This window comes from Pangasianodon hypophthalmus, chromosome 2, assembly GCF_027358585.1.
Source record: "Pangasianodon hypophthalmus isolate fPanHyp1 chromosome 2, fPanHyp1.pri, whole genome shotgun sequence".
In the NCBI taxonomy this organism is placed as follows: Eukaryota; Metazoa; Chordata; class Actinopteri; order Siluriformes; family Pangasiidae; genus Pangasianodon; species Pangasianodon hypophthalmus.
Genome location: NC_069711.1, coordinates 11,544,069 through 11,571,639, shown reverse-complemented (window position 1 = coordinate 11,571,639; position 27,571 = coordinate 11,544,069). Strand labels below are relative to the sequence as shown.

General features: G+C 40.1%; 1 protein-coding gene across 1 annotated transcript in view; it reads left to right on the top strand.

Annotated features, from left to right (window-relative positions):
• The window catches only part of gli1 (GLI family zinc finger 1), a 42,214-nt gene extending 18,660 nt beyond the window's left edge, over nucleotides 1-23,554 (top strand). Inside the window, exons 2-13 of the mRNA XM_026922964.3 lie at nucleotides 13,480-13,580; nucleotides 15,530-15,729; nucleotides 16,153-16,254; nucleotides 16,630-16,828; nucleotides 17,025-17,184; nucleotides 17,311-17,418; nucleotides 17,806-17,943; nucleotides 18,076-18,225; nucleotides 18,319-18,483; nucleotides 18,583-18,825; nucleotides 18,973-19,285; nucleotides 19,439-23,554. Of these exons, the coding sequence (XP_026778765.1) occupies nucleotides 13,513-13,580; nucleotides 15,530-15,729; nucleotides 16,153-16,254; nucleotides 16,630-16,828; nucleotides 17,025-17,184; nucleotides 17,311-17,418; nucleotides 17,806-17,943; nucleotides 18,076-18,225; nucleotides 18,319-18,483; nucleotides 18,583-18,825; nucleotides 18,973-19,285; nucleotides 19,439-21,969 (4,377 nt within the window). The 5' untranslated portion in view covers nucleotides 13,480-13,512 and the 3' untranslated portion in view covers nucleotides 21,970-23,554. The remainder of the gene's footprint in view (nucleotides 1-13,479; nucleotides 13,581-15,529; nucleotides 15,730-16,152; nucleotides 16,255-16,629; nucleotides 16,829-17,024; nucleotides 17,185-17,310; nucleotides 17,419-17,805; nucleotides 17,944-18,075; nucleotides 18,226-18,318; nucleotides 18,484-18,582; nucleotides 18,826-18,972; nucleotides 19,286-19,438) is intronic.
• Nucleotides 23,555-27,571: the final 4,017 nt, after the last annotated feature.

Below are 27,571 nucleotides of genomic sequence, written 5' to 3'. Positions count from 1 at the left end.
GATATACTTTAGTCCTAATTACAAAATTTTAGTATACAGTAATCTCTGATCACATGCAAGAGGTAGTTATCATGAAACACCTGTGTGTACGAATAATAATTGCGAGAGAACAAGCAAATTTTCATCATCATCGCTGGGGTAATAGATTATTTAATTGATTGAACAAAACACAAAATAGTAAAAGTAAATGGTTGAAAGTAAAGGTGGAGTAGTTGAGAGTTGGGGTCTTGCAGAAGTTTGAGGAGTTCAGAGGTTGTTAAACTTAACATAATAGGCTCAAACTGCATTTTCTTCATTAATAACCTCCAGGATATTTTCTCTAATGCATACACTTTCATTACAGTACATTAGAGACAACAAAAATGGACACGAAACAGCAAACAGTAATGTGTATGACTAGATTAAATGTACCTTGTTTTTATTTTTAACATCAGTCAAATACTGTTGTTAGTTATGTTTTGAACCTATGTATCTCATTGTTAATTGGTAGCAATATAATTATATTAATTATGTAGACTAATTGGGTAACTATTATATTATAAACCATTAGCTGTGTTGTCAACAGTAAGAGAAAACTTAAATGTCAGCTTCTCACGCCTTTGGAACAAATATACTTAAACTCAAGAAAAGGCTTTTGTAGTCCATCCACACAAAGACAGGCCTCTAAAGCTCTTGGACAAACAGGCAGGCTATGGGGGAAGAAGACTTTTCCACTGTCTAGGGCATCATTAAACCGTAGAACTCAGTGTAAGTGACTCAGAACATGTAGACACAACACAGTAACTGACAGTTAACTCGGTGTGTGATAAGTGGCATTGGAAATAACCTGTTGAGTCTGTTTTTTTTTTTTTGTTAAGGATTGGAGTGCAGACTGTCATGATTTCAGGAGTTGAGTGCTTTTTCGAAGGATAGTGTGGTACAGTTACTAATCTGAATCCCAAACTATCCTCATCCTGATAAAATGTGTCTGTTTCCCAATAGCATAAACATGAAAATACACATGAAAATAAAAGTACCTGTGAAAGTAAAGGTTCCTGTTAAAGTACAATTAACTGTGAAAGTAAAGGTTCCTGTGAAAGTACAATTACCTGTGAAAGTAAAAGTACCTGTAAAAGTAGGGGGAGTTCTTTAGAGGTTGTGAGGTGGTGACTAGCAGTGAGCTTGAGAAGTCAACTATATGTGTCTACCGCTCAATATTAGCAATTATTTCTTTGTCCAGAAATTAAAAAAAAACCAGGTCTATAGCTAATTTTATTTAAAATGTGTGTGACTATCTCAGAGGGCTCATACTGATCACAAAAAAAAAAAAAGTTTTTTGGCTTGCACCAATGATAGTCAAGTGTATAAAACTAAGAGTAGCAATGTAAAAAAAAAAAAGAGTGAGAGAGAAGAAGAAGAATGTTGAGTACAAACGGTATCTGATTTAGTGTTCACTAACAACAAAAATATGGATACTTTTCTGTGGCAGAATCTAAAATGGTGTTCTGTTAGGCATATGATGCGTTGACTACATAATACTCTATATAGGAAACATATACAGTATAGTGAAAGAATACTGTGGCTAATTAAGGAACAACTCTGTTGCATTTTATGATAACCTTGATATTTCCTAAAGCCTACAGAAGTCGTACATTTGAACAGAGACAGAAAGCCTCTTTTAGTCAGTCACTAGGCTACTAATTGCTCTACTGTAGATTGTTGTGCCATCTTGTATGATAGAAAAGTGACCCTTTTTCAACACAACAGTTTTCTGACTCGTGACAAGTGATGGTTGTGTGATGACTGCTTTTGACCAGTCAAGGGTCTGCACTATTTCTAGCTCCACCTATGTGACCCTGTTCAGTACACTTGATACGCTGCTAAGAACCAAATTCAGTACACATGCTTAGTTACAGTAAGACTCAGTTGGCAATGGAAACAACAACAAAATGCGGGATAATTTGTTTGTGTACCATGCTGTAACCCACTGTCCAGTGGGAAAATGACTATGAGGTTATAAACGGATGATGAGTGGGGGAAGCGGGGTAGGAAGCATTGGGCAATTGTAGGAGGAGTGGGTGATTAAAATTCATCCCACAGAGAGAACAAAAAGAAGAATGAAAAGAGTGAGAATGTGAAAGAAGGAGAAAGTGAGTGATAAGATTGTACGACTTCCCCTAACTCAGCCTTTGAATCACAGCACAATCACTCTAAGACAACGGAGTAGAGGAGGGGGTGGAGAGAGAGAGAGCGAGAGAGGGAGAACATTTATTATTCTGGAGGCTTTCTCTTCAGAGTAGCCCAGGCAGGCTGAACAGGAGGTCAACAATTGACTCAATTACAAGACAAACTTCCCAAGAGCTCTACACCCTGGCTCTCTGCAGACCTGCTCTCTCAGACACAAGAGCTTTTCCCTTTATTTCTCTTCTCTCCTTTGCTCTCTGTCTTTCCTCTCCCTTTCTTTTCCTACCCCTCATCATAAACGATTCAATGTTTGCCCCACCCCAGGTAGGAGAGAGAGTGTAGCCTCTTTTATCCACTCAAGGATTCTTCCCCCTCTTTCTGTCTGATAAGTGGTGGCAAGAAGGAGAGAGGGCGAACGATGGTGAGAGGGAGAGAGAATAAGTGCAGGTTAGAGGGGGAGAAGGCATCTCTTTGTGTCATTCTCGTTCTATCCTGGAGTGAAAGGAGAAGTAGATGCTGACCTAAACAGAAGGGTCTAGTTCAAAAAGGTAAATCAGCTCCACTTGTATTACCAAAAAGCTCAAGACGCAATGCTAGTAAAGCAGTAGACAGAATTAGTAGCAGCTGATGTAGCATTCCTGATATAAATATCCTTTACTTGGGGGGTGGGAGGGTTGCACAAATGTATATTTCCAGAATATCCAGATTTTTGCAGTTCTCTCTAGAACAAAACAGCCAAATGTTACATGCTACTTTTTCATTTCTACTTAGACATAAAAACCTAAATCTGTCCCGACTGAATAGAAACACCCTGAAAAAAGTGAGAAAGATCTTCTCACACACGGATATCCCTTTAAAACAATACATTTTAACATTAGAGACTGTACAAATAATATTAACAATATAATCATTACATAATATAAAGCATCTTGAATTAAATTTTAGTTCTAAATGAAATCTTAGCGCTTAAATCGCATTATGTTGGTGCTTTATGCAATTTATGCATCATTTATAATTCAAGGTTAGAAAATAGGATAGGATAAAACTGTAATTATGGTGTGATATAAGATCAATCATAGCACTGGAGTGTATTTAAAAATTCAGCCTTTGAGATACTGCACAGATCATTTATCCCACTCACAAAAGATTGGACAAGGCAAAATGTTTAAAGAAACTGCAGTTGGAATGTTGGAGAGTAATGTCTGATGTCTGAGAGAGACAGCAATTAAGAGTGAGTAGTAAGACTGGTTATGGTTATAGTGAGACTGGAGATGAGTATTGGGTCTCAATCTTGTTAAATCATTAGATTTGTTAGGAATGTAGATCAAATCCTTGAAGCTGTCTGTAGCTATCTGTCATCACTTTTCAACTACATGATTATATAGAAATATAGTGAAAAAAAAAATGTAAAAACATGTTATGGACTTAAGTTCCATAGCAAAGCAATTGCACTTTGTTACTTAGTTTTATTAATGAAGTTGTAAACATTGTGTTCATAAATGCCCTAGTATCTTTGTGATGTTTTGACTTTAATATTATAAGGGTCTCCCATTCATTCTTAACCCAGATTGAAGCTTATAATACTAAGGTCACAATGTGCAGCTGTGAATACTTTGTTTAAAATTCAAAGTTGCCAAGCCTCATGCTTTTGGCATAAGACTCATGCTTTTGGGTGCTGTCTCACTCTCCTAAGCCACCCAGAAATCTCTCTCAAATCATGACAGACCCCAGTAAGAGAACCCAATAAGAGCACTTCCTGGTGAAGGAAATGATCCAAGTTTGCAAGACACTTAGTTTGTTTCATGATGTTGTGCTGAGATTGGCTGAGAAAGACTGTTGTTTGGCTATTAGTCCTTGACAGCACGAGTATAAACAGTGAAGCAGTGAAACGCCTTACATCCAATGATTATAGAGCATCATATGGACCTAAACACTTCAAGTTAACTGTTATCATTCCAGTCAAATTTAAGCCATACCAGTAGTAGAGCTTCAGGTATTGTCTAGGGCTGGGAGATATTGCGGGAAAAAAAACAACTTGATTTTGTTTTTCAACGTTATGAATGACTCTCGATTACGATTAAAATATTTTGTTCTTACATAATGCAATTAAAAATAAATTGTATAAAGTTTTTAATGTTTTTTTAATTTATTAGAATGGACTTTGGAAAATGTAGATGTGCAAAAAAAGTAACAGCACCATCTATAGCAAACAGTTCAAATACATTGTTGCAGTATTTGCTATAGATGGCACTGTTACAATTTTTTCACAACATAGTGAACTCTTCTTTCTTGAGAGACTAAATGGGGACCATGTCTTTCACAACATGAAATGCCACTGCAACAGAGAAGTCACCTTGGGGTATTCTTCTGAACTCCGAGCTCCTTCCCCAATTACAGAGTGACATCAAATCACACATCAGTGACATCATGCGCACAGCATCAGAAATAAACAAAGTAAAAACCTCTTACTTTCAAATGAGTTAAACTATATATACAAGTATTAGCTTTAGATACAGACATATTTGTTTGTTAAATCTAAAACACTGACTAGACAGTTTGCTGTTTAGAGAAAAGAAAATATCTTCACAGCATCACTCATCCGAGTTATACGAACATGGGGGCGTCAGTTTTCCCACTTCGTCTGTCGAGCATGCCAAGGTCGAAAATGACGTAATTCTGACCTACGAATTACCACTTAGGATGTAATACAGCATTATATTTTGCATAAACTTCTTCTGTTCTGTTCTGACTTTTCAAACCTGTACCAATTCCATATCTAAGTGATATTTAATCATGAAAATCACCCAGCACTAGCATTGTCCAGAACCTAATACCAATCCGACAATGACTTTCTCTTAGTAACTGGGCTCACTTCTGTTGCTCAGTTATGTGAAACATGAGAAGTGCAATTTATGTCCTTCATAACCAAGATCTGTGTTGTGTTAGTCATAATTTGTGTTTATGACAGAAAATACATCAAATCCAATCCAATAGCAATATAGCCTTCATGCTAGTATCAGCCCTTATACCCATGCCCTCTTGCTATAACAGATCTATTGTCAAAAACTAACATTATGCAGCTACCTAGCTTTTGGAAAATATTACAATTATGTAATATTGTGCAATCTAATTTGTTTCTAAGTGAGCCAAGGATCAATTTTAATCAGTCTATTTGTCTCATTTGTTTTTGAAATCATTCTGTGCACATGGTTGTGATTACTCCCAGCCCTGACCTTAGAAATCTCACTCCAGACTGTGAAAGTGTGCACTTGTTAAATGATGATAGTGATAGAAACTCTTCAGAACTGGTGCGCACGTGTGTGTGTGTGTGTGTGTGTGTGTGTGTGAGTGTAGCATCTGGCATTATTCTGAAAGACAGATATATATTTTTTTACTTTATTGTACAAGGTCCATACAGAGCATAAAGATATTTATGTTTGACTTTTTAAGTTTGTTATTGAGTTTTTTATACTGTTGGGTATTGAGAGCAATTTAGAATTGTTGGTTTTCTGAGTGTGTTCATGAATGTGTGTGCCTTTGTATATGTAATATGATCAGTTTGAATTAGTTAGCGTAGTGTGTGAGTGAGCATCGTTGGCTGAGCATTGCAGCCGTTGAGGCCACACACGAGCACTGCAGCATTCCTCCCTCTTACAGCTACAGCAAGAGAGAGAACTGACTCAGAAATATATTTTTGCTCTGAGGTGAAGAGTTGCACTGTTAGCTCTTACAGATATAAACTGCAATGGGCATGCTGTTGCTGATCTCTCAGTATTCGAGGAAAGGGTAGTGTGAGAGATGCTGGGTCTGGAAAGTGGAAAAACCACAAGACTGAAGAAAGGAAAGTTTTGTAGAATGAGCAGATTGAGAAGATAGACCTTCTGGCAGCTCCTGCTAAGCTCTGCTGAGACTGCATTTTAGCTTTCTCATCAAACAAAGATAAATCTTGAAATTTCTGATGACAAATAAATTGTTTGCAATCATACATTCTTTTATTACCTAGAAAATTCTTAAGAGGAGCTGATGAGAAGGGGAGATAAGCAAGAGTGGGGAATGGACATGACAAAGACAGAAAACAAAGAAAGAAAGAAGATGCTCATGCAGTAGACCAGGAACAGAGCCAAAGTGTTGACTCATAGACTGGAGTCCTTGTCAGCTCATAACACACACTCACACATACATAAGCACACAAATGTGTAAGCACACCAATTAACAAGCTGAGTGCGAGTCGAAACAGGCTACATAAAAGTTCACCTTCCCATATTAAAGAATGGAAATGTTCAGGAGTGAGATTAAGCGATCTCAAACCCTGTTCAGACGTCATAGAGTCAGTGATGTTTAGAATAATGGCAGTCAAACTGCATGTTCAGATAATAAACTGTTTCTCTGGTACATTTCCAGATATTCTCAAAATAAGGGATTTCAGATTTCTGTGATTGTTGCTTTTCTGATCATTTCTGAAGATTAAGCCCAAACACACATAACCTACTGTACGTCAGCTGCCATGTCAGACTAGAACATGATCCCAGCCAGCGTCAGAGTTAGTGTGTGTGGTCTGTGTGCATGAGGACACTCAGCATGCAGCCTTGCCATGAAACCCGTTTGAAAATGTAAATCTTGGTTTCCTTGGCGTTACCTCCTTCAAAAACCAGGCATGTTCCTACCGTCCTGTTTCTCTTCTTATCCTGTGCCTGCTTCTTCTCTCTACTGTTCATCGCTGTCTGCCACCGTCCCCCTGCTTTTTTGTGGTATTTATAGTAAAAGAAATGGTTCTCAAAATATTCAGCGCACACACAAGTTCTTGGGCCACCCATCATTATTATGATTATTATTTTTTTTATACCATCATCAGAGCCAACATCAGGGTTAGCAGAGGGTTATACAGTACTATTCTTGACTCTTTGTGTGTGTGTGTGTGTGTGTGTGTGTGTGTGTGTGCGTGCATGTGTCAGGGCTCGGCCACTGCAGCTGGGTCCCAGCTGTGCATCCCAGCCTTTTGGTGGAGCTGTTTTCCACTCCTCCTCCTCCTCCTCCTCCTCCTCATCTGTTCCATCCCTCCCTACTTCCTCCGTCTCCTACAGGGAGTTCAAAGGGATACGTGTGGGCACATTTGGGCACATTAATAACCCCATACTATAGGATGTAAGACTCTCTGGACACAGAACAGAGCCTAAAGAAAAAAAATTAAAAGCCACATCACTGCCACAGAGTGTAGATTCATTTTCAGTTTAACCAATTTAATTCCCAAAATCCATGTGAGGGTCCAGACTCACTCTGTCACACCTTTCCTATTAGTTTTTGTTGTATTTACAGTGGTTATTGGATAACATGCTTTAAAATGAATAACTTAATAATAATCCAGGACTTTATTGGGTTAAGGCACATATAATAAATTAAGAGGTGACAGAGGTGAGTGAGTGTTAAATCGAAAACATAGTAGCTAAGAAGGTATGAGGATTAAAGGAGAGCAAGAAAGAGAACCTAAGGTATGAGGTGAAGGGAGGGAGGGCGACAGGAAACCACAGGTATGCACTGCCTGGAGAGAGAGAGAGAGAGAGAGAGAGAGAGAGAGAAGAGTGGGATGGATGGCGGTTAGAGGACTTCTAAACTAGGGGAGAATGGGTTTTTAGATCATTACCTTACTGATTGCTGCTTCATCAAGACTCCTTCTTCACATAAGATGCTCAGAGACACTTCTCTCTTTCTGTCTCACACCCGCAACACTTTCTAGTAGTCACTCATCGGCCACTCAAAGCATGTCATCGGCCACTCAAAGCATGTGTTCTCAAAAGATCAAAAGATCTCTGTGCTGACAGAAATTGATGCACCTGAACTCCCCACCAATGTCATGTTTCCTGTGCAGATAAACAAATGTTTGTTTAACCAATTAAGTTCAGTAGAAACTGAATTCGGCAAAAACGTCAAACAAACACAGTACAACAGATTTTTCCTGTGTGTGGAAGTTCACCTTGAGGTACTCAGTGGTGCTGAAGAATTTGAGTGTGTGTATGGGGGTGGGGTGTCTGGGTTGAGGGGAGCAGGAAGGGATGAGTATGTGTTATAAAAACAAAGGCAGAATGATAAAGCAAAGTTTACCATAAAAAAAATAACATGTAAAAAAGTGTGGAAAGAGCGAAACAGCAGGAAACGCTTAATTTTTTTCTGTAGTTCACCAAAATCTTAAGTCTGGTCCATTCCCCCCTCCCTTTCACCCTCACTCCCTCAGGAACAGCAAGCTACATTAGAGCTGCCATTATCCCCTCTAGCTCATAACAGCCAGAACACCCACCTCGACTCTGCTCCATGAGCAAGGGAGAGGGAGGGAGCAATGGGGGTTGGGATGAGAGAGTGTGCAAGATGAGCAGCTAAAGAGGGAGGAGGAAAAGGAGGAGGGGGTTCAGATGAGTGTGTCCAGCCCTATGTCTTGTTTTAGAGATCTTTCTCTCATGTGACGTGCACTTTTCTGCTAGGGACAGTACCAAATTGTTTATGTTGTAGTCTCAGAATGCCAAGCGAGTTTGAGCAAACAGAGCGATTTGAGGATTAGGGGATATAGTGCAGAGGGTGGAGAGAAAGAGGTGGAGGAGAGAGCTGGATGTGCCTGAAAATTCATTCTGTTACGTGTATAATGGGAACAGAGATAGACAAGGAGTAGTGGTAATAGAGAGATTAAAATGATGGATGTTGCATTTTGTGTGGGGTCAGTTACATGTCGGAGAGGCAAGAAGTTAAACAGAGTGAACACAGTGAGGCTGTACAGAACACTGTGTTTTAGACTGGCGTCCTGCTCTGTACACAGAAAATGCTGTTGGCCACAGATATTAATCCCATCAGTGTGATAGAAATAGTACTGGATGATAATTTATCCTTGACCAGGATGGATGCATTTGTAAGTGCTAAAGTTTCTGATAGTGAATAACTGTGTATGAAGCTATTTCAGATTCAAGGATGCTCATACACGTTTTTACAGGGAAAGAGTGTGCTTCATTTCTTCCCTCACTTTATTACCATTCTACAGGGTAGGGTTCTACAGGGTACAGGGTACAAGAGTAAAAGGAAGACAAGTAGAGCTATTCTTTCAGGGCAGTCGTGGCCTAATGGTTAGAGTCTCGGACTAGTGAACCTGAAGGTCGTGGGTTTGAGTCTCAGGTCTGGCAGGGATTGTAGGTAGGGGGAGTGAATGACCAGCACTCTCTCCCACCCTCGACTACCATGACTGAGGTGAGACCCTCGAGCAAGGCACCGAACCCCCAACTGCTCCATAGTACAGATGCTGCCTTTAAGTAACTGTGTGTGTTAGCTATATAAGCCTTTGTGAATTCATAAATTTGTAGGTGCCTGGTTAGCTGCCAACCCCAGCTACTGGGGTGCATAGACTAGTGTATTCTCAGTGCCAGTCCCAAGCCCAGATAAACAAGGAGGGTTGCATCAGGAATGGCATCCAAATGCGAACATATCAATATGCATTGGAAGGTGATCTGCTGTGGCGACCCCTAATGGGAGCAGCTGAAAGAAGAAGTAACAGCAGCACCATCTTGGCCTGCTCTGTATTAAATGATTCATGTAATGTACTGGATATCAATATTGTATTGTTTATTCTTTCTATATTTGGAAAATAACAGGTTTATACAACTTGGCATAAAGATTACATTCCACTGCACTAAATTTATGACAGAATCCGGTTTGGAATTCATTCAGTAAACAGCACAATCTAATTCCACCCATACCTTAATTAATTTAACTTGCATTCAAGTTAACAGTAACTGTTAAACAAATGCAGCTTAATTTTAATCTTGATTGATTTTAATGTTTGGTGACTTGCAGGCGAGTTGTGTAAATAATGGATTTTTTTTTTTCAATTATTTTGCCAATTTCAGGAGTTTTTTATTGTTATGCTCACATTGTGTGTGTGACGTTTTTGGGGCTGGGAAAGTGGGGTAGCAATTGGGGTAGATCGCCATGCAGCTCCATGCCTCATCCTCTTAAGCATATTACGTCACTATGACTGGACTGGATTAGTTTTACATAGGGAAGGTGGGGTAATGTACTTATTACCAGAGTATCTCTTGTCATTCTGTTACATCTTTTAGCTGCCAACCAGGGAGTATAAGGGCTATCACATGCTTCCTCTTGAAGCCAGCCAGCTGCATCTTTTGGAACTGCTCCTCATGCTGCATCACAGGGCAGCGTAACACACTTGGAGGAAAGCACTATCTGCCCTCTTCCGCAAGGATGAATTCGCAGACGCCCACAACTGGCTATTGTCGCTGTGATTGACTAATGCTCTCCCTCCTACCCAGAGAACATGGCTAATTTTTCCTCCCTTGGTTCCCAGCAACTGATAGTATATCACTGGGATTTGAACTCACAATCTTCAGGCGACCAGGCAAACGCTTTTCTGTTGCACCACCTGAAAGCCCTAGCAAACTTTTATCAACTGTGTATTCCCTGGTCTGTAAACTTATGCCATCTTTTACCTACCATATAAGGTAATATACACTAACTAAGCACTTTATTAGGAAAACTATTACTGGTTAGGGCCTCCCTTTGCTCACAAAACAGCCTCAATTCTTAAACATTCCTTTGAGATTCTGGTCCATGTTGACATGATTGCATGATGCAATTCCTGCAGTATTTTTTTCAGGTCCAGATCCAGTGACTGGGAAGGCCACTGAAGAGCATTGAACTCATTGTCATGAAGATGGGTAAATTGTGGCCATGAAGGGATGCACATAGTCAGCAACAATACTCAAATAGGCTGTGGCATTCAAGCAACGATTGATTGGTATTAACGGCCCAAAGTGTACCAAGAAAACTTTCCCCACATTATTACACCACCTCCACCAACCCAGACTGTTGACACAAGGCAGGTTGGGTCCATGGATTCATGCTGCTGGCACCAAATTCTGACCCTACCATCTGTGTGCCTCAGCAGAAATCGAGATTCACCAGACCAGGCTACGTTTTTCCAGTCTTGTCCAGTTTTGGTGAGCTTGTGCCCACTGCAGCCTCAGCTTTCTGTTCTTGGATGACAGGAGTGGAACCCGACATGGTCTTCTGCTGTTTTAGCCCATCTGTCTCAAGGTTCGACATGTCGCGCATTCTGCTTTTCTGCTCACCACAGTTGTACAGAGTTGTTATCTGAGTTACTGTAGCCTTTCTGTCAGCTCGAACCAGTCTGGCCATTTTCCTTTGACCTAGGGTTGTGTAAAGGAGGACAGAAAGAATGATGAACACCAAATGGTGAAAGAAGAGATATCGGGATGAAAGAATATGTCTACTTCTGTTTTTTTTTACTCTTGTCCTCTACCCTGTAGAATGGTAACAGTCATGCCAACGTCAAAATCACTGAGATCACATTTTTTTCCCATTCTGATGGTTGATGTGAACCTGAAGCTGCTGGCCTGTATCTGCATGATTTTATGCATTGCACTGCTGCCACACAGTTGGCTGATCAGATAATTGCATGAATGTGTAGGTTTATTGGTGTTCCTAATAAAGTGTTTGGTGAGTGTATATCCTGTCCTGATGTTGGTAAAGATGACGTTATAGCATGTTGGAAAAGAGATTTTGTATTTTTGCTTTGGTATAGAGACACTCCTAGAAGTGATCTTTTCTATAGTCTCTCTTCAAAACCAAGTAGCAGCAGAGTTTAAGATGCAGAACTATATAATAAAGAGGACTTTAAAAGAACTTGTCAGAGAATGTATGCTTCTGGGGGTTTTGGGCAAGTTATTGAGTTCCTAGCACAAATACAGCCTACGTTATGGACATATAACCTAGTAATGATCAAGCGCATCTTGGGCGGCTTTTCAACAAGTGGTTATAATAAATGTCAAAATAATCAGTTTCTATTCAAATGGTGTATGTAATACACACAGAACTTTTGGTGTTACAATCATTCTTACACTGTGCAGACACTCCCATCTCTCTGATGTTATACAGAAATTGCTTAACACGTGAATCAATTATACTTAGTACATTTTAATATACTTCTTCATTTCAATATTTGAAATTGAAATACTTTCTTTCCATTCTGTCTCCACTATAAAAATTCTGTTTAGCACTGAACCACTAAAGGTAGGGCAGGATATTGTTGCACCTGCCAAACCACACACACACACAATGCTATGCTTTCCAGAATATAAAAACAGAGCTGGAACAAAAAACTCATGCTTTCATGTTTTCCACACACACGTCTAGCCTCCTTAGCAGTGACAGACAGACTCTAGGGGACTTGCAATACTTCATCAGAACTGATTGTGAGGGCCGACCGGAACAAACTTAGGAAAATCCCACGCATACAATAGATACTTTCAAACACTTTAGCCATGTAATCAATCATCAATTTCTCTCTATCACAATCCCTCACTATACTTGTCTACACACGCCTGCCAAGCAGCATGCCTTTAGTCACTGAGGCATTAACACTTTCTGCTACACATACATGAACACACTTTCTCAGTAATGCAGAGCCCTTCTTTTTGGCTTATACACTAATCTCTGCTCTACCCCCTAATGATTCCAACAGGTGTCTGTGTGTGTGTGTGTGTGTGTGTATGTGTGTGAAGGATTGGACACTGCTATAGCAGCTGTGGCTTGAGAAGAGATCTCTATTTAGTGTATCCACCTCATTAACACATGTGTTATCAAATATACACCTCAAAACATCTACACACACATGCACGTATACCTGTCTATGGTGTCTTTATGTAAAACACTCAATCTGCGTGAATGCTGTCTTCGTATTGTGAATTAGTAATTTTAATTTTAATACTAATTTTACTCTTTTTAATTTTATCTAGTTTCAGACTTAAGTCCATGTTGGGGTAGGAAATGTGACAAAGTAGTGTCACATTAAAACACTGAAAAAAGTTCAGTGACCTCAGTACTGTAAGCTTGTATTGAAAAAAAAAAAAAGTGTTTTAGTATTGTATTATAACTTAGTATTATTAGTAAGTATTATTATTAGTTTTTGTTAAGACTAATAATTTTGTTAGTTTTTGTTAAGTTTTTGTTTTTGTTCTTTTAGACTGAATGTCAGATAAAACCTTGTTTTACTCATGACTTAGGTTATGTTTTATATAACAAACTGAACAAAAAATTATTTAACACAATGAAGCATACAGTATATAAAATATGCTAGTGAAGGTAATAATGAAGTCAGGCAGTGTTATAAAACTGATGATACCCATGGTATAGCCGGAAAGTTCATAGGGACAGTATTAAAATGGCATTGTCACATTGCCCAACCCTGTGTTCATCATTTTTTTCTTTCTCATTTATGCTGATGTGAATGTGTTTATGTAATCACAGGGTCCTACAGGACTAGCAGGAGTGCTGGCCCCAATGCCAGTGGTCATGCAGCCTCACCACAGGCTGTATCACTACAACAACACCAGTCAACCAAGCAAAGGGTAAGATGAGCATTTAGAAAAGATGCCCTTATACCTTCAACTTGAGTGGTGTGGTACAAAACACCCGTTTTGTGTTTTTCCAAGCACACAGGCTAAGGGCATCCCTACTAAAACACCACTGTAAGTGGTGTACCTAATTCAAACACCCTGGGGGGACTGGAGTTACAGTAGCAGCCAAACTTTCTGTCTGTTTCTTTCTGTGTGCCCTGATGTTGTTGTACAGAAGACTTGCTAGCTCCTCCTCTACTCCCCATCTCCACCCTCCTCCTGCAGAATGCCACCCAGGTTGAGCCAGCATTGGGCTCTCGCTCTTTCTCTGGGGTAACCTGAGTGGTGTTTGGTCAGTCATGCGGAGACTAGCAGCTCCCTGACCAGTCAGTAATAAGCAGCTGTCAGAGACAGAGGGGGAAAGAGAGAGAGAAAGAATGTTAACCAGGGAGAACAGGGCTACCGATGAGGAAAGAGGGGAAGAAAGAAAGAGTGCATGAAAGGAAGCGAGCTTCAGAAAAAATACCCAAAAAATAGACAACACATAAAGGGAGGCAGAATTGGGGGAAGGGGACTTGGTGGATTAGTGCAAGGAGATTAGGAGCTGTGGAATACACATGACGTTCTGAGAGAATTACAGCGACTGGGTGTCGAAGTGAACGTAGTGTAAGAGTCAAGGAATGGAGGAATGAAGTGTGTGTGTGTGTGTGTGTTGGAGGGCATGTATTTATCTCATGGGGGCTATATGTCTGCATGTTGATAGGAATACATAACATTTATGACCTTGAGAGGACGTTTAGGTGGTCCCTTTGAAGAAAAGCGCTTTTGAACACAAACTACAGCTTTGTTTGAAAAATTAAAAGAGCCAAAAAAATTTCCATTTTGTTCTTGAGATTAAAGTTAGGGTTAGGCAGAGCATTACAGTAATGCACACATCAATGGAAATACCTCACAAAAATGTAATACAAGACTAGGAACGTGTATGTGTATAGAAGACAGGGAAAGACAGAGCATTAGAGGAATGTGGGAATTCCCCTGCTGTCACTTTTGCTCTCAAAATACAGTCACTAGATGCCACCCAGTGGTCAGGAATGTACGTCACAACATAGGCTGCATTTCAGTTGGTTTCTGTTTTCAGCCTAATACGTTTTACCAGGGGAATGATGTGTTAGATGTGTCAGGTCTTATATACAGTGGGATCCAAAAGTCTGAGACCACTAGAGAAAATGCTACTGTTTTGCATTCTTTTCTAATTTAATATAACAATTTTAATTACAGATTATATTATTGGCAACAACTTGCATAAAATGTCAAATCTTACATACATATTTATATGAATTTCAGAGTTTCTTAGTATTTGGTATGTCCCCGATTTTGTTTTAATGACAGTGTGCACGCGAGCTGGCATGGACTCTACAAGTTTGTGCGAAACCTTATGATTCATTTTAAGTCAAATCCATAGGATTGTTGTCTGAACGCATGCTTCAGTAGAAGAGCTTAGACATGAGGAGAATCTGACTTTTTGTGCAAAGCATTTATCATAATTTTTGCATGTTTTCATTTAAAAAGGGACCTAGAAGTAGTGCAGAATCTCAAGACATTGAACCTTTACTTTCTTTGTTTTAAATATTTCAAAAATTTGTAAAACCTCCTGTATATTTCCAATTTCAAAAGAAAAAAATCTGAGATTTTCACTGTGGTCTCAGACTTTTGGACCCTGGTGTAAATGTAAACAGACGGGGCAAAATTTCAGACTTGTGTCAAAATATCAGAAGTGTGCATTAAGGCCCACAATCAGTAAGTCTCATCACTTTTCTCAGCATTGATACTTATAAGTCTAATATTAAAAGTATTATAATTGTCAGAAATAATAGTTAATCATAATCAATCAAAAGATATATTGCAAACATTTTGTGTGGAACTGAAATAACTTTATTGTGTTCTGTGAATGTTTTTTGTAGTCTGGCGCCATCAATAAAATCACCCTACAGTGAGGTATCTCCTGTGTGTGGTGCTCCCCCTTGTGGTCAACCTCCAGAAAGCAGAGCAATGTACAATCCATCCTTCAACCCTGGAACCTGCATGGATCCTTACATGCGGCCTCCGCAAGGACACCCACCCCATGGCATGATGGGACACCGTGGCATGCCCCCACCTGAGGGTGTGTGCTGCTATCAAATACTTCAAATTCATAGTTTGTTAAAAGAACTATATAAATTTTAAAAATTGATTTGAATTGAACTCTCCCAAGTGCTCAAGCACTAATTTTACCCAAAAAAGCTAATCCTTGGCCAACAATTAACCAACACAGTTGCAGCAGTCTATCACTCAGTAGAGAAACTGGTTTAAACAGGCAGTGACTTTATGCATGTGTAGAGAGAGCAGTTGCTAAGTTAGCTTTTTTTTTTTTTACATGTACTGTCAAAGCACATTGCTCCGTTCTAGGATCTTTCAGTATTTATGTATTACGAGGAATTCTTTAGTAGACATTATTCGAAGACCCACTGAGAAATGTTTCTGCTTCGAGCTCCTTTCTAGGCAGTAGCAGTATTTCATGCTTAATTTTAATTCTGTGTGTTTTTAGGAGGTAATGGTACCCCCTACTGTAGCCAGAGTAACACAATGTCAGCGCATCATGGCTTTCCTCACAACCAGTCAGGCCCAGAACACTTGGGTTCAGGAGACGGTGAGACGGCACTCACATTGGTTCTTAAGTAACATAAAATAAGATGAACCTATTTGAAGAATCTATAATCATCTGCATACCACATTTGTGTTTTCTATTTTATATTCTTTTATTTTATGTACTCTTAATTTAAGGAAGCAAGTTATTAAGAACAGTTTAATATTTACAATGGAGGTCTGAAAAAAGAAAGAAAGAACTACATAAAACAGGGTAAACACACTAGTAAAAGCAACATTAAAATGAAAAGGTGAATGACAAAATAAACAAAGGCACCATAGTACAACATAGAAGCCCACAAATTTAAAAATCTATAGTGCTTAGTTAAAGGAAATGTTAATAGAAAATCAATAAGGAATCCTTTTGCTCATTCACCAGGTTCTCGTTTCTCCACTCCTCGTTCCATACTGAAGTTGAGCAAGAAGCGAGCACTGTCCATCTCTCCTCTGTCTGATACAAGCGTGGACCTGCAGACAGTCATTCGCACATCTCCCAACTCTCTGGTGGCATTTGTTAACTCTCGCTGTGGGCAAAATGCTGCAAGCTCATATGGACACCTATCTGTGGGAGCTTTGAGGTAAATAGCATGTTATATGATTTCAGTGTCAAAGATGTTCAGTGCATAGGCCACGCCTCCATATAGTACTTGCCACAGTAAATGGCCACAACCCAGGAAGCCAAGTAGGAATACTGAAAGCACTTAAGTGTAACTGCTGTTACATGAGAGAACATCTGCATTTTGCTGAGTAACTGAACCTTTTTTTCTTGTGTAGTCCATCGATGGGTTACTCAAGCTCAACAAACTACCAGTCCAGGCCTCAAGGGAACATGTACGGAACGCCGCTTGGCCACACCCCTGCTCCCTGCCATGGACCCCCAACTCGCCTTCCTCCTCACAACCCCCGTCTGCATGCACCTCCAAAACATGGACATGTAAATAAGATCTTGTGCTTTCTCACCCTTTTCCTGCATCCTGAATTGACTTCTGAGTTGACCCATAATGGTGTGTGTATATATATGTGTGTGTGTGTGTGTGTGTGTGTGTCTGTCTGTCTCTAGCTGAAGGCAGAACCCATCATAGGTAATGTGATGGATGGCATTAATGTGAAGAGTTTAGAAGAGCATTCAGAAGGAGATGTGGCCAGTCCATCTTCCACTGGAACTCAGGTACTGCACTATTCAACTATTCAAAATCCACAGATAATATTTATTTCTCAAAGTATTCAGGCCTGATAACTGTCTGTCAACTGTTAGACTGTTCAGGCGTCTTGGACTGGTTGTTGTGGTCTGCACTTGAGTGCAGTTGCTATGTTCCCACCTGCCCAATGGAACCACACCAAAGAAGAAGAACACACCAGTGTTCAATTCAAACAGAGTAAATGCTGCAGAACCCTTAGATTAAACTTTTCTATATAAATATTCCACAAAAAAGACAACAGTTAAAAATTCCTTTATAGTATGTGTTGAAGTATATTGTGCGACCTGGTTAGTGAGCAATATATTTGTGTTTTTTTTTTGCCTAAGTTTATAATCTATAAAATGTTGTTCTTGTAGGATCCTCTTCTTGGGCTTCTGGAGGGCAGAGATGATTTGGATAAAGAGGAGAAACCAGAGCCTGAGGCCGTCTATGAGACCAACTGCCACTGGGAGAGCTGCAGCAAGGAGTTTGACACCCAGGAACAACTTGTGCATGTAAGACAGATAAAATGATAGTGTGGAGATTCTGTGTGGGAGCTTTTGTGTAGTTATTTATGTAATTTCCAACTCTTTTGCTTTTTTATTCCATCTTCATTGACTAATTTATTTAACTGTATCTCCCTCTAGCACATCAATAATGAGCATATCCATGGTGAGAAAAAAGAATTTGTGTGCCACTGGAAGGACTGCTCTCGTGAGCAGAGACCATTTAAGGCTCAATATATGCTGGTGGTACATATGCGTAGACACACTGGCGAGAAACCTCACAAGTGCACTGTGAGTGTCTGTGTGACTGATGCTGTATTCTTTTATATACAGTCTCTGCAACCCATAACATTATCCTTGATTATATGTTATTGTGTGCCTTAGTTTGAGGGTTGCAACAAAGCATACTCTCGTCTGGAGAACCTGAAAACACACCTGCGCTCACACACTGGTGAGAAGCCATATGTATGTGAGCATGAGGGATGTAACAAGGCTTTCTCTAATGCCTCAGACCGTGCAAAGCACCAGAACAGGACACACTCCAATGAGGTATACACCAAAGACAAACAAAAGCATGACACACAAAATCAGACATTAGCAGTCAAATGTTTTTTATACTATCCATAAATACCGGCTTTTCATCCTTAGAAACCCTATGTGTGCAAGATCCCTGGATGTACAAAGCGTTACACAGACCCAAGCTCCCTACGCAAGCATGTAAAGACAGTTCATGGACCTGAGGCTCACATAACTAAGAAACACCGTGGTGACACTGGACCTCGACCACCAGGTTCTGCTCTGACCTCTGCAGGTCAAAGTTCAGAGCTGATGGTAGAAAAAGAGGAAAGGACCAGAGAGGATTGCAAACTTCTGGCTCCTGAAAATACACTAGTGAGATATATATATATTTTCATGTACACTCTCTCTGTCTTCTCACTGTTTAACATCTGCTTTTTTAAGAATGTTTTAAAATCATGTCAGAATGTTTTTGCTCTGTTATGACTGATTTTCTACTTCTGTCTGCTTTGGGTACACCAGAAGTCTCAGCCAAGTCCTGGAGGCCAGTCATCCTGCAGTAGTGAGCGCTCTCCATTAGGGAGTGCAAACAACAACGACAGTGGTGTAGAGATGAACCTGAATGCAGCAGGAAGTCTGGAAGACCTGACAGCAGTGGAAGATGGAGGGGGAACCAGTGTGGCTGAGTCTAATGGGGGAGTGGGTTCTGGGGGTATGGGTATGTCTGCACAGGCCCTGAAGAGGCTGGAGAACTTGAAGATTGATAAACTAAAACAGATCCGCAGGCAGACCCCACCAGGCCGGGGCACAGTAAATAAATTACCAGCACTTTCAGGTATGGGAGATCTGGAAAATCAGTGATGTACAAATGTGATGAAATTACATAATGCATAATGCATTAATTTCTTATTGGAATTTTCTCCTGAATATTCCAGTTAAGGATTTTAGTAGCACAGTTACACAATTAACTTTCTCTTTTTCTCCTCAGCATCAGGTGAGATAATCGGCATGTGTGGCCCCTCCCCTTTGCTTTCTAATCGTCGTGTGATGGAGCTCTCTACCCCAGACCTGGGTGGAGGTGGTATAGGGGGAATCGGCAGAATGGTTATGCCTTGCCCACCCAGTGACCGCCGTGGAAGTGGTACCAGTAGTTTAAGCTCCGCCTACACTGTGAGCCGTCGTTCCTCTGTGGTTTCCCCTTACCTATCAAGTCGACGCTCAAGTGAAGTATCTCAGGTGGGCACAGGTGGGCATTGCCAGTCTGTCATTGGAAATGATGTGGGTGGGGACCCATTATCACCCGAGACCAGCCACAGAACTGGTTTGTGCCAGAGCACCAGTGGATTGCCAGGTCTACCATGTCTTACAGCTGCAGAACAATACAGTTTGAAAGCTAAATATGCGGCAGCAACTGGTGGACCACCGCCAACACCTCTACCCAATATGGAGCAGCCTGGTACCCCCAGCAGACGAAGTGGTTTCTTGAGTGAATATGACGGTCAGCCACTCCCACCATTCCTTCATCAAGTGGGAACCAGGAGACACAGTGCCAACACCGAGTATGGAACAGGCGTTATTTATCCACACCAGGCTCCTGGCAACAACATGCGACGTGCCAGTGATCCCGTGCGCTCTGGAGCTGACCCACAAGGCCTACCCAAAGTGCAGCGCTTTAACAGCCTGAGTAACATGACATTGATGGGCCGTCGTAATGCCTTGCAGCACTGTGGGTCTGATGCCAATGTCACCAGACACATGTATTCACCACGACCGCCAAGTATTACTGAGAACGTGATGATGGAGGCCATGGCAATGGAGCCTCAGAGGAATACCACAGAGGGCCGGGATCACGGAAGCATGATACAAGGTGCAGACAGGGCCTACATGGGCTACCAGCAGTCTCAGTCCCATCCTCGTACTGGTGACCAGCTTTCTCCTGGGAATGAAGGCATGGGATGCTTGGATCCTTCCTACCAGTCACAGATGCAGGGGCAGTACCACAGTCAACGTGGGAATATAGGTGTTGGAGAAACTATGGGTCAGAATGAGATTTCAAATACTCTCCTCCAGCAAGCCGAGTACAGTATGAGCACCTGTCAGCTCAGCCCCTCTGGGCCACACTACCCTGGCCTGGGGCAGCCTAGTGAGGGATCAGGACCCTGGGGACAAAATGGCCAGCTCCACAATCCTCATGTGGGTATGCAAGCAGCTATGCAGTTCCAAGACGCAGGATTGCAGGGACAACAGTATTCTCAAGGTTTGTATGATCCCAACACTGATCCTAACCATCAGAGGGTCACTATCAAACCAGAACAGTTCCATCCACCCATGGGAGGCTCCAATGCCTGCCAAAATGCCAAGGCTCTTCAACAGCATTGCCAGCCTAGCACTATGGAGGTATGCCAGCAAGGGTACGCACCACAGACAAAAGAGCATGGTTTAATCAGCAAATCTTCCAACCCCAGCTGTGACTTTGTCCATGGTCAGATCAAGACCCAGACTGATCATCATCAACACCAAAGCCAGGCTGGATCATTTCTCCATGGGGGAAGCTTGAGTCTCGGCTGTGCTGGCTCTGTGCTGGCTGAGGACCGGAGGTCACAGACTCCAATGCTGCAGGTGAAGGAGATGATGGTACGAAACTATGTGCAATCACAACAGGCACTCCTTTGGGAGCAGCAGCAAGAGCAACAAACAGCAAATAGTAGTCTCCCTCGGAAGCCAGAAAGCATGGAGTTGGGAGCACAGACAGCACTGATGCAGCATAGTCCTCAAGATCAGCAACTAAATCAAAACATCTACCATAACAGTTACCAGGGCTACTCAAATCAGAATGTCATGAGTCCCTCAGGACATAGTCAAGCATCCAGCTCAGTGCCAGTCAAGGAACAGATGGCTGGCATGCAGGATTCTTCCTACAGTCATGATATGGTGCCACATCCACCTCAGGGTCGAAAGCCTCTGAGTCGCCAGAGCAGTCTTTCCCAGAAGGCAAATGGAGCATACCTAAGCAGCCCACCTAATGTAAGTCCTGGTCATTCTACTGCCAGTCCCAGAAGAAGTGTCAGGTTACCACCTGTTCATCAACAGCAGCAACACACTGATAATTTCTATTACTCAGGCCAGATCCACATGCACCACAACATGGATAAGTCTCTGGAAGCCCATGATGGATCCTGCCGGACCCAGCAGCACCTTGCTGGAATAGAGCCTTCAACAAAGGCTGCTTCAGTGGCATATCCCCAGTCTGCATCTATGTCAAATACGCTTGAGAACTTGGACTTGGAGAATGCTCAGATTGACTTTGCTTCCATCATTGAGGATCCAGATCCTTCATCTTACAGCCCAGTAAATCCAGTTCTGGGCCACCAATCATCCTCCCAGGCCTCCTCCCGTCTTACCACTCCGCAAAACTCCATCACCCTTCCCTCCAACCTATCTAACATGGCCATTGGAGATATGACCTCCATGCTGACATCCCTTGCTGGGGAGAACAAGTATTTGAACACAATGACTTAAGAATAGCTTTACATGTTTCAAAGGGTTGTAAGGCATAGACTATCATTCTGGCTATATCAACATCCAATTGACTAATTAGATTCCTGATAAATGCATTCAGTGAAACAGTGGTTTCTGTGGACCTTCCTACACTCGCTGTCGAGTCTTACTAGATGGGCCAGGTTTCTATAGAGGCGTGATTCTGCTTCTCTGTTTCCATTTGTTTTTGTTTTATTTGTTTAATAAACATTGCCTTGGGTTTTATTATCAAGACTAAAATGGTATTTCAGTTGCCATGCTGGGAGGGTTAGTAAAAAAACACTTTGTTTAAATGTAAATACCTTTTACCTTTATATTAGCAATGGAATTTAAACTGAGACAATGATAGAAGAAAAAAAACTATCTTCTGCATTATAAAATATATGATGACTAGGAAGAGTTAGAGAGAGCACATTTCCTTTCTGAGGTACTAGAAAAGCTCAGTTATAATAAATGGTAGAACACGTCTGAAGTGCCTTTGCCTATTGTGGCTAATGACTCTCTACATGTGCATTAGTGTTATCATTTTAGAGAGTGACAGTCAGACAGGTCAGAGAACAAAACCCATAATGACCAGTCATAGTGCCTATGTGCAGTGCAGTATTCAAAGCCTTATCAGTAGTTATTTTTGATGATTATTATTCAAGTGAATGTGGCAAAACAGAAGACCTATGGTTGAACCCATTGGAACCCATTTGATTTAAATGAACTTTTCCTGTTTGTCTTTTTTTTTTTTTTTTTTGCCTATTCGTATTCAAACAGGTATCTTTAGTCAAGTGGCACTGATTATAATTTTTTAAATGTTACCCTCCTTTAAAGGCCTGGATAGACTAAGCCAATTTCGTCTGACCCCACAGTTGTTTTTATTTGAAACTCCAATTTCTAAAAGTAAATGTAGACCACTCACCTAATAGACATTTACATTTCTGTAGTATTTCCAGGCCTTAAATTGCACCACATCATGTAAACTTAATATTGCACTGACAACAGCACTGAGCTGAATTTTTTTGTTTTGGGTCTTATAGTACAGTATATGATATTGCATTCAGGCAGTATCCAGCTGACAAACTAAAGGACATAATGTCCTTTGTTTTAGCACATTTATGCGATGCCTCACAATGGTGTGAAGGACTCATTTAAGTATTGAAAACAACCATATCCCTGTGCTTCACTACAGCTGTTCATGGCATACCAAAGATGATTAGCACTGGGAAGAGTGCATGTGCACCCTTCAGTATCAACATTAATACAGTCATGTCGCCATGCCTCTATAGTGCTGCGATAGAGAATGTAAGTTTTCTAACATTCTTTTTTAAGAAAAAAATAGTTTTGTGGATTTTGCATTTCTCTGTGTGTTGTTCTGGCATCTGTCACGTTTTTTTTTTTTTTTTTTTTGCTGGCAAAAGAGAATTTAATGTAGCATTGAAAATTCATGGTATTAGCAGTTATTACATCTATATACAGGAAATCAAGTGATATATTTTTTGCATACCATTTTCTACATTTTTATACAAAGTAAAGGTACTATATTCTACCTGTTTATTAATAAACATGGCCTGTGATGGAAGTCTGTGTTGTTCCATATTCTGTTAGTGTATGATAATTACTTCATGACATTGTTTGTTATTAAGACAAATTCTAGATATTCTCACTTTACCTTTTAAATGTGCCAGAAAAAATATGATTCAAATCTAAAATAATCTTAGAATATTAAAAAAGAATTGAATTAACTAATTAATCTTTCCTGAGAGTTGATTATGAATTAAGTGATGAACATTTCAAGAAAGGCAAGCTTTCCTTAAAAATTGTTCTTGCATGTTATAGCTATTACCAGGATGATGCAAAAACCCTTGGAGGGATAGATGCTCCAAGTTAAAAAGGGGCACATGGATCAAGATTCTTAAATACCAACTAAAGCTACTCTGCTGAACTATAGCAACCGATATTCGAACAGAATATAACAAACCACACCATTATATGATTAAATTGGCATGTCTCGAATTACACAATAAATGTTTTTAAGTTAAAAATTGAACTGAACAACCTAGCTCTGAATCAAAATATTTTCATTCATGTTCGCTACCCACTTTATCCTGATCAGGGTTACGTTACTTTCGGTACTCTTAACATTCCTGTCCAGTTTCGATGCACTTTTACCTAGCCTCAGTTTCCTGTTCTTGGCTGACAGGAAGTGGCAAGATGTCGTCTTCTGCTGTTGTAGCCCATCTGCCTCAAGATGTGCTTTTTTTTGCTCACCAAGTAAGAGTGGCTATTTGAGTTACTTTTTAAATCAGACTTTATTGAAAAATTTTCAATATATTACAATTATCAGCAATGCATATATACATATATATCAATCCAAAAGGTTCACTTTGTACAAATATAAAGATTTTCTAACAGTATATACATTAGTACAAATATCATGAGTAAATTTTTACGATGTAATTCAAGTGTTCAAAAAATTTCAGTCCTAGGTAGAAAAATTTTAAGTATGTCCATAGAAAGTGTTTTAAGTCTTTTTAAATGATATACAATTTGTTTAAAAACAGCATCAGCAGGTATGTTGCACTGATTGACCACTGAGCTACCATAGCCTTCCTGTCGGCTCCAACCAGTGTGGCAATTCTCCCCTGACCTCTCTCATCAATAAGCTGTTAACACACTATAATGTGTAAACCCTAGAGACTGCTGCATGTGAAAATCACAGGAGATCAGCAGCTTCCGAAATACTCAAACCATCCCGTCTGGCACCAACAATCATGCTACAGTCAAAGTCCTGAGATCACATTTCCAAATTTCCATATCAAACCTCTTTGATGTGAACATTAACTGACAAGCTTGACCTGTATCTGCATGATTTTTTGCATTGCACTGCTGCCAGTTGACTAATATTTGTGTAAATGAGCAGGTGTACAGGTGTTCCTATTAGGACCGGGTATTTTTTACACTAGTACCAATTTTTCAAACATTAATCTATAGTTAGTCCCAATCAATAAATTATTTTATTAAAACTTGGATAATTTTGGACTATCCTAAAAATGCACTAGACAGGGATTTTTAAACCTCTCGAAACACTAGATGGAGCCAGTGTGGAAACTCCAGAGTTTGGGCACCCCACATACTAAAGAAATATGCAGAGGGCATACAGAACCAGTAAACCAGTAAAATGTGTGAACCCTTTAGAGTGTGAAAAATAAACATTTTTCACTGTCTTAAAGACATTTCAATAAAAGCTTATGGTTGAAATTTGATTTCAAGACTAATGTAAATACTTTCAATTAAAGCCAATATATGGATTTATATCTGTAGTTTTTACTTAAAATAAAATTGTTTCCTAAAACAAGTCGTTTTTATTTAGAACATAGGAGAGGCAGCCAACAAGTGTTTGTTCTATTTGGGAACTTTAAGAAAATGGTGAAGCTGGTGGAGATGCTAAGAGTGTGCAAAACTTGCTCCTATGAGCTTTCACTGTGCCTGTGTGATTGCATACAGCAATAAAGAGCAAGAGTGCAGTTATAGTGAATATTGGCATGGCTGTGATTCGTCTGTAGGTACAAGGCCACGGGCAGAGTTCCTCAGATAATCACCGTCGTTCCAATATTAAGTATAACAACACGAAAGCGAGTGCAATATTGCTTTTATGCAACAGTTTTTTTTTTAATAATAATATTGAGTAACTGACATTTTGGACACAATATGGGCAAATAATTTGTTTGTAATTTGTTGCAATTTGTGAATGGAAATGCAACCCGAAGAAGCCACACTGATATATAGCACATCAGCTAGCTGGCTAGCTAGCTCACAATGATTTGTACGTTTCTGTTAAAAGTGCATTTGGTAAAATTAGCTTCCCATGTTTCTTTTAATCTTCATCTGATGAGCTTTCTTGTTTTAAGTCAGAAGTTATATTCATAAAAATGTATCGTTTTGATGTTATGATGTCGCTAGCTCTACTGTAGTAACTTTCAGTGGGACTGTTGCTAGAATTAGAAATTTATGTAGTGAACACAGACAAGCAGAATGATACAAACAATGAAATGTTCCAGTGCGTTTATACTATACTTAAGCACCTTTGGGACTCCTCTCATCCAATCAAATTAGTGGACCAGAACTAAGTGTTGTATATTTTTTTCTTATATGACCTTTTATAAGGTCTCTAAATAATGAGATCTCTAATCATAATCTGAAAATAATTTACTGTGTAAATGTAAATGTACTATATCTGTGCACATATGTGAGAGAGCTTCCATCAGGCTCTAGTTAAAATCTCTACAGTGCTGATGAGTGTGTGTAAAATTATACAATTAAACTGTAAAGAAACAGAGCAGAGAGTTAATCAAGCCCAGAACTGCAGCCTCAAAATGTGAGCCAGAATGCACAGAGCTGAGCTTTGTGATACAAATGGAAGTGTTGAAATGAGAACTGAGGTTTTCACATGCGAAAAAGTGAGGTCAGGATAATGACTTTTCTTTTCTTGTTTTGCCATTCAAGTGAAAGCTTCTTTTTTCTTCTCTTTGTCACAACTGTTGGCATATAATTAACTTCTGCTTAATATGCCGTTGGGGAGTCTCCTCCCTGTGCTCTTTCTCTGAACCCCTGCCAGACACACTCACACACAGAAACACACTCAAAATCTCTGCTGGGCACCCCACCCCTGGGCTCTACTCTGTGTGTGTGTGTGTGTGTGTGTGTATCCATTTGGTGACCAGATTCCTCAATTCACTAGTTATCAGAATCTTCTGGCTTTATCAGGGATAGCATAAAGCTACAAACATCACACACACACACACACACATACACAGTGCTGCTCCTGGAAATTTCAGCAGCTTGTGCAGTAATGTATGCCTATGGGGCTTGGTCATGTGATGTCAGTGTCTTATGGGTGACCCGACATTTGCAGGGTTAGTCAGTATGTAGTGAGAAAGCCACCACAGATAAATGGTAAGTTTTCATATAACTGAGTGTCATGATGTTAGCACGCTATTGTTGTGTTAGAAACCGTGGCAGCAAAACGCATGACAGTTATTAAAAAAAAACAAAAAACTACAATCTACAATTTATGAGTCATTTTACCAGTGTCTTGTGTGGGGGCAAAACTAGGGAACCAAAGCTCCAGAGGATATATATACAGTATGCTTTTTAAACTGTAATATAGTTAGTAGTAAATTCACTGGAGAATACTGAGAGGTCTGTAACTATAACATTAGCTGCACACATTTGAACAAAGGTGTTATCACACTTTGGTTTCCTGTACATCTGCAGGTCCTGTGCACATTCATTTGTAAGCTATATGGGCATCTAATGACGTTAATTGCTCAAAAGAATAAGCACTCAGGCCACACAACAGATATGAAAAGTTGCTGGGTAATGTAAGGAAGTAGAATATCCAGAACATTACTCCAGTCTGGGGTTTTGTATAGATCTAAAGCGTCAATAAGACTAATTTTATCCATATACCCTTGTTTGGCATGCAGGTTGTCATTTCTGGAAAAACTACAGTAAAACAGCAACCTCTGTAATGCAGTGTGACATGATGTCAGATCTCAATCCCAATATGGTTTTCTAGGAGTAAACTCGACATCTC